Source organism: Lytechinus pictus, chromosome 7, assembly GCF_037042905.1.
Source record: "Lytechinus pictus isolate F3 Inbred chromosome 7, Lp3.0, whole genome shotgun sequence".
In the NCBI taxonomy this organism is placed as follows: Eukaryota; Metazoa; Echinodermata; class Echinoidea; order Temnopleuroida; family Toxopneustidae; genus Lytechinus; species Lytechinus pictus.
The window spans coordinates 16,417,331-16,432,975 of record NC_087251.1 but is presented as its reverse complement, the minus strand read 5'-3'; the positions used below and the strand labels follow the sequence as shown (position 1 = coordinate 16,432,975).

Sequence of the window (15,645 nt, the reverse complement as noted above, 5' to 3'; positions counted from 1 at the left end):
TATTGCACAACCTTTTTGAAGCATAATTATGCTAAAAACAATTGCTTTCAGCTGTTTAAAGTAAAAATAATCATATCTTTATGAATAAGATGAGAAAACTCAATTTGCATTGACTTTGTACACAAAATCACGTTTTGGAACAATTTTTGGTCTGACATGCACTTACAAAATGTTGCGTAATTTCGGAACCGCGTACCTGGGCGTCGTAAATTTGGTCTCAAAAGATGCGCGAGACTTAAAAGTATAAACTCTGCGAGTGGCGCGGTCAAAAAATTTCGCGCGGCGGAATGATCGCTGAAAATGTTGAGGGGGGGGGGGGGGTTGATTCACCCCCCCCCCCCCCGTCCATTTTAGGGTTAATGTATGAATTTTTTGTCCTCCATATATTGTGAGACAAAAGTATGCAGAGTGTTAATTCTTACAAAAAATACATAGGAATAGTTTTTTGCATGATAGATTCTCATTTAAAAGTTGTTTTGTGAAAAAAATAAAGGGAAATTTCAAAATGTCATATATTTCCCATTTTACATCTCTTTTTATTCAAATCTAGTTTTTGTTGGGGTGGACTTCCCATTTAATTAAAGGGAAATTGAACTCTGGGACACAGTCTCCAGCAAATGAGCATTATTCTTGATACATTTACCTTGACATTTTTCATAAACATAAGAATTATCTTATGACTTCATGCTCACAAATATGAAGACCATTCAATGTTTATTAACAAAAAACCCACAGGAAATCTTAGAAGCAATAAGCATATTGTTAACACTGTCTACATGTAACTTGGTAAATATCATGTAATGAAAGCTGTGAAGTGTGGAAACAATTATTAATTTGGGGGTATATTACATAACTACATGATCAAAATCATGTGTAAAGGTGCCATGGCACATTAACTTTGAAAGATGAACTAGAAACATAGAAGTGGGTCGGCAAAAATTTAAATGAATTACTAAAATCTCTTCACATGTTGGCATATTTTTTCCAATATGGCTATAAGACTATACCTTTAATCAAACTTCTTGATTTAAAGTACACCCCCTCTAAAGTGACAAATATTCATAAATGTTTTAGGTCTTTATGAATGAACTGCTTTCAATATGCACATTTTGCTTCACAAGTAGCAGGGGCCGCAGAACGTTTTTAAAAGTGGGGGGGGCTGACTATGCTAAAAATCACAATCATATGGTCATTTTTACATTTTTGTACACAGTTTTGGAAAAAAGTGGGGGGGGGGGGGGCTAAAGCCCCCCCCCCCCCCCCGGTTCCGCGGCCCCTGAGTAGTGTTTTTGAAAACTTGCAATACTCATAGAAATTCTAAAATTTCTGAAGTTGGCTTTTTACATGCATGTCACCAGCCAGTTGCATTATAATTCTACAATCATTCAAATTCATTTATAACAGTTAACTCTTCATCTTTACATGTCATTGTTTAAACTTGTATTACTTGGAGTAAAAAAAGTTGTATAGGGAATTGTGAAATGTGAAAACAATTTCAGTTCTCCTTTACAGAATGAATTTAAAAATGAGTCTGTAAAAGCTATAGCAAGTGGTCACTGAATTCACTGAAGACAAGGTAGTCAAAGTCAAGAGATATATGTTGCAGAAAGAGTTGCGATTGAACATAAGAAACAAATCAATTGCAAGTCCCCTTATGAACATTTCATTGGCTGAAAATGAAGTTGCATTTAATTTTTGGAGTTGTTTGATCGCAACTCTTTCTGGCACAGGCCCCTGATTGGATTCTATTGCAAACACTGTTTCTTGCAATTAAATTTTTTTTTTCAAATAAAAAGATAGATTGTCCATCATTTTTATTTGAAAGGGAACTTCGTAAATTGGCAAGCCTGATGATAAGTTAATGAATATAGGGGAAAAGGGGTAGGCAATGAAATTCAAAGTTCTCTCACACAAATATTATTTGTGAAACTTATTTCTCATTGACAGTGTTGAAGGTTAAAACTGATAAGATGTGTTAATGTACATTTAGCCTCAATCCACTGTTTCAGTCAGAAATACTTTTGCAGAGACACACATGCATGTATTGTATGTAAAACAATATGTACATACTGATGGCGTTGAATAACAAAACAATGGCAACTACGATTTGAAGAGTGCTACACTTATCATAACAAGATCCCATATTCAAATTTAGAAAAACACATTTTAAACAAGGACAAGGACTTCTGCCTCTGTCATGTATCTGATTTAGATTTCTTTTCAATTGGCTTGAAGTAACCAGAAATGGGTCTGGTAATACTTCTTCTTTTCGATGGGACAAGTCCTCCACTCTTCTTCTCCTTGAAACACTCCTTCAAGTTCTGCTGCTGCATCTCTGGACTGCCCCCATCCTCCTTCAGTAGCTTTACCTGCTCCTCACTCGCTCTGGGAGATGCCTGAAAGTGGAATGCAATGTTCCGTTTTGTTGTCAATTTTGAGGTGGAACTGCCCTTTGGCCTGTTCATTGGAAGATCATCCTTGAGAGGGGAACGTTGGACATTGGTGTGAGGATTCTTTGGCTGATCAAATCTGACACTGTCTTCCTTTAGATTTTCTTTGTCTTGTCCAATCTCGCTACTATCATCATGATCCCTTGCAAGTGGCCTATGAGGTGTGTCTTTCACATGGCCATTGTCATCACTTCTTGGTATTGCACTTGTATCATCAACACATTTCAAGGTTTCCAGCAAACCTGAAGCAGCTCCTACACTATCAACTTTTGCCTTCTTCACAGTACAAATGTCCTTTGCATTGACTGCAGCCATCTTTCTCTTCTGAGGCAATACACTTTCATGATTCTTTTGCATTCCCTGGCTGCATGCTGAACCTTCAATCTCAGATACTTCGGATGCAGGCACAGAGGAACTCGCTGATGCTGCAAACTTGGCTTTGCAGTTGCCAATTTTGATCTTCTTGACAGCACTGGTTTCCTCTTTCTCTTCCGAATTCACCTTCCTCTTCAGGACTGACTCACTCTGTCCATTTATTTGTGAATCCTGAATATCTTCTGAGCTTTCACTCTTGAGTCTTTTGGGTGATGGCACTGGGGAAGCCGATCTTGAGGGTTTGGGGGAGATGGTTACCCATTCCTTCAAACTAAACCTTCTCTTCTTTGTGCTAGATGGTGTAGGGCTGGGTTGAGGTGAAAGGGGCACTTCACCAGTTGAAGGAGTAGTCCTGCTACTCTCTGAACATGACTGTGAAGGCCCACTTTCTGTTTCTGTCAAAGAGAGAGGGCAAGATTTAATACTAATGTAAAACTTTCAATAAATTCAGACAAATATATTGAAATATCTTTTCATGATTGACAAATACCCAAGAATACTGAAATACAACAGAACAAAAATAAGAGATAGGTTATAAAACTGTACTGTAATATGCCAAGTTCTTTTCTTCAGTTAATGTCCTGGAAAGCAAAACAACAAATATGAAATGATTTGAATTGTAATTTGGTATATTTATGGCAACTGGAATATATGAATTTAAAGTAAAAAAGTAAAGGAAAAAAAAAATAGAATGATCATAAGAGAAAATCAGGACCCGGTAACATAGAGATGAAAATAAATATTAATATTTACAATCAATTGTGCAAGACAGGTGGACACATAGCCAATCAACAAGATCTCTAAGTGACAGATCTACGTGGAATTGCCTTGTGAGATCTACATGTAAGTTGATTTAAGTACATCATAGTTTGTGAATACTGGCAATTCTGAACACAAGTCCCTTACCTTGACTCTCTTTAACTAATTTCCTTTTGCATCTCTTGGCCCATCCTATGACCCTATTGATCCCATCATCATCAACCTTCTCACCGGTAGACATCTTCCATATCCTCATAGTGTTATCATCAGAACATGTCACAACCTTCAAAGACAAAGAAAATCACCCCATTCAGATTAGAACCATTTCAATCTTTAAAATATGTAAATCTGGTCAACATTGTTGCAATAATGAATCATTAAGAAATTGTTTCTGACTGAAATGTGCCATTCAAGCTCCCATTCCTTATTCAAGCGTGGCCTTTTATCAAGAAGATAAGTTTCTTGCTCCTTGGTGACAAAATGAACAGCAATGTATTCTACAAATTGAAATTTAAAAGATACCCTACAATTAGTAATTTTCGGTAAAAATATTGGGAATCAAAGTAGTACACTCCTGTGTACGTATGTAGGTAACCAACCCCCCCCCCCCTTATATATGTATACGCTAAGGCCTATACATCAATAGGAAGACAATAATGATAAATAAGAAAAACAAATTTATGCAACTTTGAACTGGGCAAAAAGAAGAAATTTGATAGATTATCTGGGATTTTACCTTAGTGAAATCTGTTGGGCACCATGTAACAGAAGTGACCTCTGCATCATGACCTTCTAAAATCACTGAAGGGGATTCAGGCTCTCCTATCTGTTATTGGTATAACAAAAACACATGAAAGACAATTAGCAACATAGTATACTGCACCAACTACAGATTGTTCGTTTTATTTCCAAGCTGGAAGTACCATATTCATTCTTAAACAAAATACAAAGTCAGTATTATTATTAGATGCATTATTCCATCTATTAAGTAATCTTTAATGATAGGCAAACACCAAGAAATACCTTACGTATATCACACAATAAAAAGAACAGATTAATATTACCTTCCAAATGTAAGCATAGTTGTCACTGGACCCAGATAAAAGGTAGAGGTCGTCAGGAGAGATGGCAGCTTTTACAAAGAATGTAGAGTTCACATGACCCTGATACCTAGCGACGGGCTGCGATCGAAGCACACCACTGAGATCGTACTCATAGACTACACTGTCTGTGCAGCTTGCAAACACCCGGGTTCGTGTTGATGTCAGCGATAATGAGGAATAGCCTACAAGGAATAAAGTTTCGTAAATTAGGCATCAAATGCATGCGTTTCATGGTATATAGAAACATGTAAGAAATTCTGAAGAAATGGCAAAATGAAAATTTGAAATGTGTTCATTCATATTAAGCATTTCATAATTTTTTTATGATTTGAGTCCGACAAATGAATCTCGAGAATTTTTTTCTTCTATCAAGATCAAATACATCACAATTTGGAGGGGGAAAATTGTAAACTTGAATAATAAAATAACAAAAGAAAAGAAACACCTTTAGAGTTGTCTCAATACTTTTTTTGCAAAATTTGTATACATTTAACAATGAACATGAATTAAGAAAATATTACTTGTACAGATATATTACATATCACCTACACCAAACCGGGACATTGGAAGATAATTACCAGACAATCTAGCTGTGCATTTCATATGCTTTTCATTTTAATACACTGCTGGACATCTATAAATGAAAGTAATGATTCATAATGCTCCACGTATTGGCAGATGATAAGAAATAAATGACTCGATTTGGTGGAGTTCATGATGATATAGCAATAGATAAGACACATTCATGTTCTACACAGATAGACTTGTAAGCGTAGCTCATACCTCTCTTTCTGTTGCTTGTGCCTCTGTATGGGAATTGATGTGAAGGGGTAGGGGTTGATGATCCTGAAGTCTTCAGTTTACGGACATCCCAAACCTTGACAATCCTGAGGAAGAATGGGGGCGTTCAGGAAAAAAATGACTTCACCAATAAATTATTCATCTTGAAACAGGTATCAGTCCGTCCAAGCTTCCATTTTCAATTTCAAATCATTATTTTTGAAGTGATGACAAGATGACAAGTACTTTTTTCTATTTTTATACACTTACCAGTAGCTTTAATACAGTTTTGTTAGTTTTCCTGTAAATCTAATTACCAAATGTTAATATCATATGTGAAATTGAATGTGAAATTAAGCACAGAGAGTTTCGGAGGAATTCTTCTATTCTTACCCATCTGCGGAGCCAGCCGAAAGTAGGATGTCCTCTTTCTGGAAGAGCACCACACTGACGCTGTAGGATGAGTTAATGGTCGGGAGGTTTGGTGCTAACTTCCTGCGACGTTTCGGCTGAGCTTTGGCTGTAGTCTGGTCAATGTGGGCATCACTAACCCATAATACAGGAAGCAGACTTGATCCTTTTCCTGTATAACATAATACAAATAAAAAAAAGTGAGAATTAATATATTGATGCATCCTTAGACAAGTTTTTCAGATTCAGTCTTCTTCCCTCATAAAGATGTACATTCGTTGGTATCAAGATTGCTATTCTTTGCACGCTTTAAAAAGTACAGTCTCTCACTCCAACCCTTTTACTTTCGTGAAGATAAATGAACTATTAACTAGTACATTACTTGGAATTAAGTTTGCATACATTTCTTGTTGCAATTTCAGGCCTAAAAAATTCAATTGTCTTCAAGGACAATCTTGCTATTTAAATCTTATAGAATAAAACTATATTACAGTTTTTATTCATTCCTCAAATTTTTCAGCAACAAATCAATGTACTTTTAACAAAATAAGCGTAACTGAAATCTGGAAATCTGAAATATCAGATCCAATAAAGCTTGAAATTGTGTCTCTCTACTGGACAATCAGACATAAAATATGATGGCATTTCTACAAGAGTTCATCACATCATCTCCCCCACTCCAAAATTGTGACCAATTCAGAAACGGGGAGGAAAGTGACAGTAAAACTTTCAAACCTTTTTTCTTGCAGCGGTCATCCCATATCATAATGCTCCCGTCTCTTGCACCCGAGGCAAAAACATGCCCATCCCAAGGCCGGAAACTGACAGATTTCAGACTGCATTTGTGCTGCTTGAACGTAGCCAGTCGTTTGGCAGTCTGAACGTCCCAGAGGGCAGCAGACTGGTCACCTGATGCTGTCACTATGTGTGGTTCCGTGTATGACCAGGCAACATCAAAGATAGCATTATTGTGTGCTGACCAATCTATTAATAAGCAATATGGCATACAAAAATAATTTGTGAAAAGATCAAGTAGATTAATAAATTTGAATAAAATAAAATGAGATTTAACTTATATTTATCCAAAGAAATAAAAACTGATAATTTCCCACTCAAAACCAGTGACCTGTATGAATATAAAGAGGTAGTAGACATAATAAACAAGTGGAACGCCTCTGGCAGTCTCGCCTGCATTACGCAATTTAATATAGCAGCAGTGCTAACTTTGAAAACTACTATAAAATAATCATTCACAAAAACACCATTCATATAATGACATAATACCAAGTTCATTGACCATAAATGACATTTGAACGGTGACTTATATAAAGACTTGTCAACTACACCCATGTCCACATTTCATTCACTCTATCTATAAACTTTCAAAGTTATGATGGCAATTCAACAAATACCCCAATATGGCCAAAGTTTATTGACCTTAACTGACCTTTGACCTTGGTTTTGTGACCTGAAACTCACAGGGGATGTTCAGTGATACTTGATTACTCTTATATCCCAAGTTTTATGAACTGGATCCATAAACTTTCAGAGTTAGGATGGTAATTCAACAAATACCCCCAATTCGGCCAAAGTTCATTGACCTTAACTGACCTTTGACCATGGTCATATGACCTGAAACTCGTACAGGATGTTCAGTGATACTTGATTACTCTTATGTCCAAGTTTTATGAACTAGATCCATAAACTTTCAGAGTTATGATGGTAATTTAACAAACACCCCCAACTTGGCCAAAGTTTATTGACCTTAACTGACCTTTGACCTTGGTTTTGTGACCTGAAACTCACAGGGGATGTTCAGTGATACTTAATTACTCTTATATCCCAAGTTTTATGAACTGGATCCATAAACTTTCAGAGTTAGGATGGTAATTCAACAAATACCCCCAATTCGGCCAAAATTCATTGACCTTAACTGACCTTCGACCATGGTCATATGACCTGAAACTCGTACAGGATGTTCAGTGATACTTGATTACTCTTATGTCCAAGTTTTATGAACTAGATCCATAAACTTTCAGAGTTATGATGGTAATTCAACAAATACCCCCAACTTGGCCAAAGTTCATTGACCCTAAATGACCTTTGACCTTGGTCATGTGACCTGAAACTCGATCAGGATGTTCACTAATACTTGATTAATCTTATGCTTAAGTTTCATGAACTAGGTCCATATACTTTTTAAGTTATGTCATTTCAAAAACTTAACCTTGGTTAAGATTTTGAAAATAATTCTCCCAACATGGTCTAAGTTCATTGACCCTAAATGACCTTTGACCTTGGTCATGTGACCTGAAACTCAGGCAGGATATTCAGTAATACTTGATTGCCCTTAAATCCGAGTTTCATGAACTAGGTCCATATACTTTCTAAGTTACGATGTCATTTCAAAAACTTAACCTTAGGTTAAGATTTGATGTTGACGCCGCCGCCGTCGGAAAAGCGGCGCCTATAGTCTCGCTCTGCTATGCAGGCGAGACAAAAACTTTTGTCTCATCACTACATGTACATGTAATTGAGACAGAAGGAGAAGGGCCTGAACTATATCTTTTGAATTCTGTTTTTAACTTAGAACCATAGCTGCTACTGCCTGCTAGTACTTGAGAAGATATTTACCTTGAACCTGCTTGGCTGGTCCAGACTTGTTGGTGTTATAGATGAACACCCTACCATCCTCATCGGCTGCAGCTAGATGATTACTTATTGAAGGCAGCTCAGCAAACTCACAGGCAAATGGTGGAATTCCTTCAACAAACTCAGGGGTGGTGAAATGAATCTCATCCCCTCGCTGGCACTCAAAACGCTCTAAGCAGCTTTCCAGAGCACCGTCTGCTGAAATCAACAAAAAGATATAAAGCATTGTAAAAAAAACCAACCCAATTATCTTGAGTTGTGATACTTTCTGAGATTCATTTTATATGAAGGACATTGATTTTCCATTTACCAGTAAATAGAAATAGCAGTTCCTTTTCGGTTCTTTACTTATCTTGTGAAAATTCATTGGATTTACCTTTGCAAAACAGAATTCATGTTTTTGCTGTGTAAATTTTCTATGACAAAACAGAATTTCTAGTTTATATCAAGTTTGAAATGGAGACATTTTTGGAAAAAGTAATTTTTTTTCAATAGAAAATCACTGTCCATACATAGGGTACTTTCACCCTTGTTACTTCTTCCTCCTATAATTTCTTAACTTAGAATTTTGGAACTAACTGTGAACATGTGGAACTGTCACAAGACAGAACAAGAATCTTTAAGCCATGCCCTTTATGCACACTGGACAATGACACCATTATACATGAAGCAAACTTTGACGAGGAAGATACAAAGAATTTGGATGAAAAATAGACCTGGAAACTGGGCTGCAGATCTATGCATTTTCCAGTACATCCAGTTATTAGTAATAAGAACATGGAGATCAAATAATAATTTTTTTTCTCTGTTCCATTAGAGTCTAGATCTACTTTATACATGTACAGTTTTTAATAAAAGTTAAAGAAAATCCATGTAACATAAAGTAGACTTTGACAAACTTTGTCTTTTTAATGTAGGATCTAGCCATTCTCAATTACTTTTTCTGAAGCGCCACTTTTCTTGTTGAGAATCTGTAATGCTCCACTATCCATTACGCAAACCAGCAATGTATCAGCGGAGGGGGTCCAGATGAGGCCCCTGGTGGGGGTCGATGGGGCAGAGCCCCCATAAGTTTTGGAATATGAGGCCTTTTAAATTGCCCATAGGGGCTCTAATTAATATCAACAGAAGAAATACAAATGCCAACAAACTACACAATATTAACATTAAAAGAAAAATGACCAGTCACTTTTTCACAACATACCAATGATACCACGAGTTCAGACTGTTCTGCACCAGATCTATTGGCTGAAGCAAGTGGCGTAATGAGTAAAAAAAAATTCAATACAAAAATCTATATTTTGACATAATATTAAGAAAATAATACAATGTTCCACTCTTTCCCTTTCCTTTTCTCCTTTTTTTTCTTGGCCGTGAAAAACTTGGAGGGCCCCCAATCCCCACCCCATCTGTACGCCAGTGGCTGAAGTTACATTCCCCGATTTTGCAAGGGCTGAAAATTATGCGTTGCACTGCACTAACGCCCCAAACTGCCCCTCTCTCTCTCTCTACAACTCAGGTGCGGTATCATTCATTCAGTTCGTTTTGAGAGTACATGCAATACATCTGAACATATTTCACTTTTACAACTTCGGATTTTAATCGGCTCCGGAAACAAAGTTTCTGCTTGTTATGTCCCAAAGTCATAATCTTTTATGATCATGTTCTTTGAATATCATATTATTTGATGTTTAACTCTTAACCAAAACGTATACTCTGGAAATGCAAAATTTCTCGCCGTTGAAATAGAAATCCTACAAACGGGGTTTTCAAATCACTTGTGTGGCACATAAACTTTGTACAGCATATATAGAATAAATAAAAAGTAGAACACCATCGATCTTCCATAATAGGGGTTATCGAGTGCTAAATTTGACAAAATTTGAGGTAATCAATTTTAGCAATTAAGTGTCAAGTAAAGAGTTTTTGTTTTCTCTTTGTATTAAAATGATCACCAAATCCTTATTTCCAGGTTACTGGTAGTACATTTTTTCTCACCAATTTTTCCTTGTTTTTAATTTTTTTTATACCGGCTCCCAAGCGCCACTCCGCAAGGCTCGGTGCGCCACAAGTGGCGCGCGCGCCACCATTTGAGAATCCCTGATCTAGACTATAAAGGTTAGACATGTTAGACTAGTGTTGTTGCTTGGGTAGGCCTAGGTTACTCAATCTAGACCGAGGACTAATTTAAGGACGTATCCCAGTTATGCTTGTGCGCATCCCTATCTGCGCATATTTTGAGCCATCCGCGTTGACGTCATAAGTGAACAGGTGAGTAATCAGCTACAGGTATCAGCTTATTTTTCCAGTCATCAGCACTCACCAAATCTTGATGTGTTATTTTACGAAGCTATTAGTATTAGCTGAAAATAATATGTGGACCAAATTTTCAAATGCCACTAGATCTACCTCTTTAGAATACTTTACTCTGCATTACTGCAAAATATGACATCGAGTTTGTTTAAATGGCATAGTGGTGTTGTGTAGAATTGGTCCGTCTACGACTGGAACATGCATCAGAGGCATGGAACTCACATACAGCTACATGTACAATTTAAGCTCAATTGAAAAAGTGCAAGGATCAGCTGCTCGCTTTGTACACGGTGACTTCAGGACCTCAACATCTTCCTCAGTCCTTGTGTCTGCACTCGGATGGGATAGTCTCTATACACGCCATCTTCTGACTCAGTGTACCCTCTTCCATAAAATTCATCATCATCTAGTTGCTGTACCTATTCCTCCTACCATTGGTCCTGCCAAATATATTGGACGACATGATCACAGCCTTACATATGTTATCCCGAAAGCAACCACTGATGCATACAAGTTCTCTTTCTTCGCACGTCCTGTCAAAATTTGGAATCACCTACCACTCTACCAGGACCCGTTGTAAGGAACAAACCCAGAATGTTTAGAGAGGCCGCACAGCCATTAATCCACACGATGCAGCCTCCTGTTGGGTCTTTTACATATTATGCTGTAAACAAGGAGGCAGTTTCTACTTGTACGGTGCACACTCTCTTTTAATGTATATTACTTCAGCATGGCACCCTGCACTGATACACAGAATCAGAATGTTTTCACCCAGGATAGCTTTGAAGCTGCTAAAAGGGATTACTCTTCAAGGTTCAAGAATTTTCCTTTAAGTAGATACAAGCCTTTTGACACCTTTTGTTTTGTTTATTTATAAAATTTAAAAGCACATTTGCTCCAACAAAAGTGCGGGTAGTTTGAAAACATGCTCTCTCTCTCTCCTGTGTTCTTCCTCCGCTAAGGTCGGAGATCAACGGCACCGTTGGAAGGGCCGCAATTCATTGAAGGCTTTAAGTTGCAATCATGAAGAAGTACTGAGTAAGTTCTGACGAGTTGTATGGAGGTTGCGTAAGAAGTGTAGAACAAGTGTATGTAATTGGGCTTTTGTGTTGCTACTGATACGCCCAGGAGGTAAAAAAAAGGACCGACTCTACAAAAAGAGCAGGGGTAGATTCAAAGCACGGTCCAAACTGCTTGGTGTTGGGATTAGCCTTAACCCGCTGGATAAGGTCCTGTCGGACAGGTGCTAGGGCTGGACAGGTAGCAACCAGATGTTCCACATCCTCGCAGGCTGACATGCACAGACGACAGCAATCATCAGGTGCTTTGCCGATCTTGGCGAGCCTGGCTTGGGTCAGATAGACTTGGCAAGAGATCTGAGCACGGATGGTGATGGCTGACTCAGATTTGGATTGGCAATGTGCCCAGGGTACAGATCCTTCGCCTTTGGCTTAGGGGTTCTAGTCCAGAAGGACAAGGATGTCTTGTTGGTAAGGGCGTTATGCTGTCTGGCCCCGGATACCTGAATCACTACCGACTGAACCATTCGCTTCCATAGATGGTAGCTAGGGGGATTCCTTACAAGTTCATCAAGTGGGGAAGGCTGAATTTTGTTTAAGTGCAGCACGCCATTCTTGTACGGATTTGGTGTTGGCACAGATACCATGAAGAAGCATCCTTCGTTCTATCCTGTCCATGTCAGTGCTCAAGGTCTGTCCCAGGAGTAGGAGCTTTTCCTGGGTGACCAACAGGCTCATTGGGATTACATGTATGTCAGTGAGAAGATATACTGCTTCGTCGGCTGATGTTGTTGGTAGACCCAGAATCCGCTTAAATAGGTGAACCTGTGCTTTATCTAGGCGATTCAACATTGCCCTTGAAAAGGGAATGCTAGAGCAGCCAAAGATCATCCTGGTAACACAAAAAGTTTTCCACAGTTTTGCAGCGACATGGGGAACTACCCTTGCTCCTAGTGGTGAGGTTCCCACAAGGGCATAAAATGATCTGTATCCCTTTGTGATCGCATCAGCAGCGTAGTCATACTGAAGATGTCAGTCCTGACGATGCCAAGGTGCTTGTGTGAGGAGACCTGTGCAATCGGTTCACCATTGATCTGCCAAGAGTTGCCACTGTTCTGAAGATCTTGATTAAGCACAATGATTGCACTCTTGGAGGGGTCGATCTTGTAATTCCACTCCTGGGTGTAATTAAATGTGACATTCAACATCTGTTGCAGTTCCATGGGCTCATTGCTAAGAAGTGCAATGTCATCCGCGAAGGCTATGACCCCAACATATAGGTTGCCGACTGAGCAGCAAGATGACACTCCCTCAGACGCTTAATAAGGTCGTTGATGTAGAGAGTGTACAGCATGGGGGAAAGCACTCCCCCTGCCTTACTCCTTGGAGAACAGGAAAGGAGGGACCAACTTCATGCTTCCAGAATACCTTGCTTGAGCAACTGTTGTAAAATTCAGTAATGGTATCCAGCAGCACTGTAGGTGGATGAGTCGCTGCTATCTTCGAAAGGAGACCATCTTGCCAGACCCTGTCGAATGCTTTCTGGGCATCCAACATAGCTATGTACAGAGGTTAGTTGAGGGACTTGTACGATTCGATGAGAAGGTCAAGTGCTTTACCTGTAAGAGTACAGGACCTCTCTCGTTGGAAACCAAATTGCAACGGGTCTGGAATTTGGTGTTCTTGTAAGTGTTGGGAAAGTTTGGGCTTTACCAACAACTCAAACAGCTTTCCTAAGACTGGATTCAGAGTGATACCCCTATAATTTCCTGGGTCTGTTGGATTCTTGCTCCCACCTTTGAAGAGAGGAATGACAAGGCCATCTTTAAGGCTGAGAGGAATGTGCTTCAGATATATCATCCAGTTCATCATGATGAGGATAAGGATCCTAGTGGTGCACCCAGTGTACATTAGGTGCTCAGGAGAGATGTTGTCTGGACCACTAGCTTTGTCAGGCCTTAATGAAGAGATGGCCAAGGACAGCTCCTTTGAAGTGAAGAGATGGTCAAGCCCTTGTGGATGATGTATAGCAAGGGAGTCCATATTCTCAGGATGTGTTGGATTCAGAGCCTGTGTAGAACTGAAGTCAGATGGGGTGGCAAGATCCTGGAAATGCCGAGTCCACCCCTGGATGATATCGGGCCCAGAGTAGGTGAGACCTCCAGGGTTGAGTTGGTGCACATCAGAGCCAGGGCCTCGTTCTTTCACTAGTGTATAGAACAGTCTGTCGTTGTGTTCGTCGGCTCCCTCAATTCTTGACAGAAGACCATTCCTGCAAGCAGCTCTTGCTTGTCTAAGCTTAGCACGGAAGGCTTTTTTCAAATTGGCAGATAACACACCAACTGGACTGTTCTCTCCTTCTACCCCAGTCTCGATCGGCCATTTTGTTAAGATTCATAACAAAAATGGCCGATCGAGACTGTGGTAGGAGAGAACTTTTCGTTTTTTGAGGTTCCAGTCTGTGCCTCGATGTCAGGAAAATGCCACTCGTTATACCTTCATCCATATAATCTTGGTAAGTGCATAATTTCTGTTTTCACAATTCATTTGGAGAAATATTTAGACCATAAATCACGCTAGTCCCGTTAGTATGGTCAAATACACGGTAAGCCCCTGGGCTCCCTGGGTTATACATGATAGCGAGCCGTCTGTGTACGAGAAATTTAAAAAATAAAAAAATGTTGAATAACTTCTCGAAACAGACGGCTGCCAGCTGTCTAGGTCATTGACATCAATGGATGTAATCTAAGTCTAATGGAAGAAGAAGTAGGACCCCTATATAATTCTAAACTAGGCCTATAAGTATAATGTAAATTTTGGTAAAATTTTGATGGATTTCAAAGTAATAGAGGTATAATAAACTCGACGTTAGCCTGTGGGCGTGGGGTCTAAAAATTATGACGTACATTTCTCAACTCAAGAAGACCTTTCAAAAAGATTAACTTGAAAGCTCGATAGCGAAAATTCAAGCACATGATTTCATTAACCCATGTCAATTTTTGCATAATTTGGAGTATTAAGGTGCAAAATTAACTCTAGGCCTACGCAAAATTTTGTGAAAATGACATGAATTTCATGTTAACTCAATAACTGACTGTGGTAGTGTGGAACGTCATTACTAATACTATCTCAAAATTCTCATTAAACTAAATGAGTAAAGTAAAGTTGAACTCACCAATATTCTTTGTTTGTGATTTCCAAGCCCAGCGTCGGCGATCTTGGTGATAAGCAGTAATCAAATTCCTGGATGACATTGTGAAAAAATGATAAAATCAGCTGGCTGGAGATTTTCTGGTAGATTTAAGTAAAATCTAAATTAATGGTTGGCGTCTAAGCTTAGAATTTCAGTTTCGTTTCACAAAAACTTCATTTCCACACTTGTTTACGTTGTATCTGCAATGCATCGAATTTGGCGCGCCTCCCGAAAGATAGTTTCAAAACCCAGACGCTTTTTAGATCTATCACGGACGAAGCAGCATACGCGATGCACATTGTTGCACGATTTTACATCAAAACGCCTAGCTAGAGCTTAAAGATTTGAACCCGGAAGTACATGTAGATTCGCCAATCTAAAAATTCTAAAAGAATTTTACACACGCCAAACAATATCTCAAGACTTGAAATACCATGTCAAGTGCAACTTCTCGTTTGTCAAACTTCGGTACTGATGTCGGATATGGAGAACAAGAACATGATGCAAATTCAGCTCTTCTTGAGCTTGATAAAGGTGAGCATGAGCAAAATTGCAGCACTATTTGCGCTAGTTGCCGACCGCGACCCCCG

At 38.8% G+C, this 15,645-nt stretch overlaps 1 protein-coding gene across 3 annotated transcripts; it reads right to left on the bottom strand.

Moving 5' to 3' along the window:
• Nucleotides 1-609: 609 nt before the first annotated feature.
• Nucleotides 610-15,373, bottom strand: LOC129264873 (denticleless protein homolog). 3 transcript variants are annotated; one of them, XM_064102070.1, is made up of 9 exons: nucleotides 15,038-15,278; nucleotides 8,513-8,725; nucleotides 6,614-6,862; nucleotides 5,861-6,050; nucleotides 5,471-5,574; nucleotides 4,649-4,869; nucleotides 4,321-4,410; nucleotides 3,732-3,867; nucleotides 610-3,220 (listed from the first exon to the last, which is right to left on the bottom strand). In XM_064102070.1, exons 1-9 carry the CDS (start codon nucleotides 15,114-15,116, stop codon nucleotides 2,196-2,198), a joined length of 2,307 nt encoding a protein of 768 aa, XP_063958140.1. In that variant the 5' UTR covers nucleotides 15,117-15,278; the 3' UTR covers nucleotides 610-2,195. The 3 variants fall into 3 exon arrangements, with proteins under 3 accessions (XP_063958140.1, XP_063958139.1, XP_063958141.1); XM_064102069.1 differs by having other exon boundaries at nucleotides 1,329-3,220; nucleotides 8,513-8,728; nucleotides 15,038-15,373; XM_064102071.1 differs by having other exon boundaries at nucleotides 2,113-3,214; nucleotides 8,513-8,728; nucleotides 15,038-15,251.
• Nucleotides 15,374-15,645: the final 272 nt, after the last annotated feature.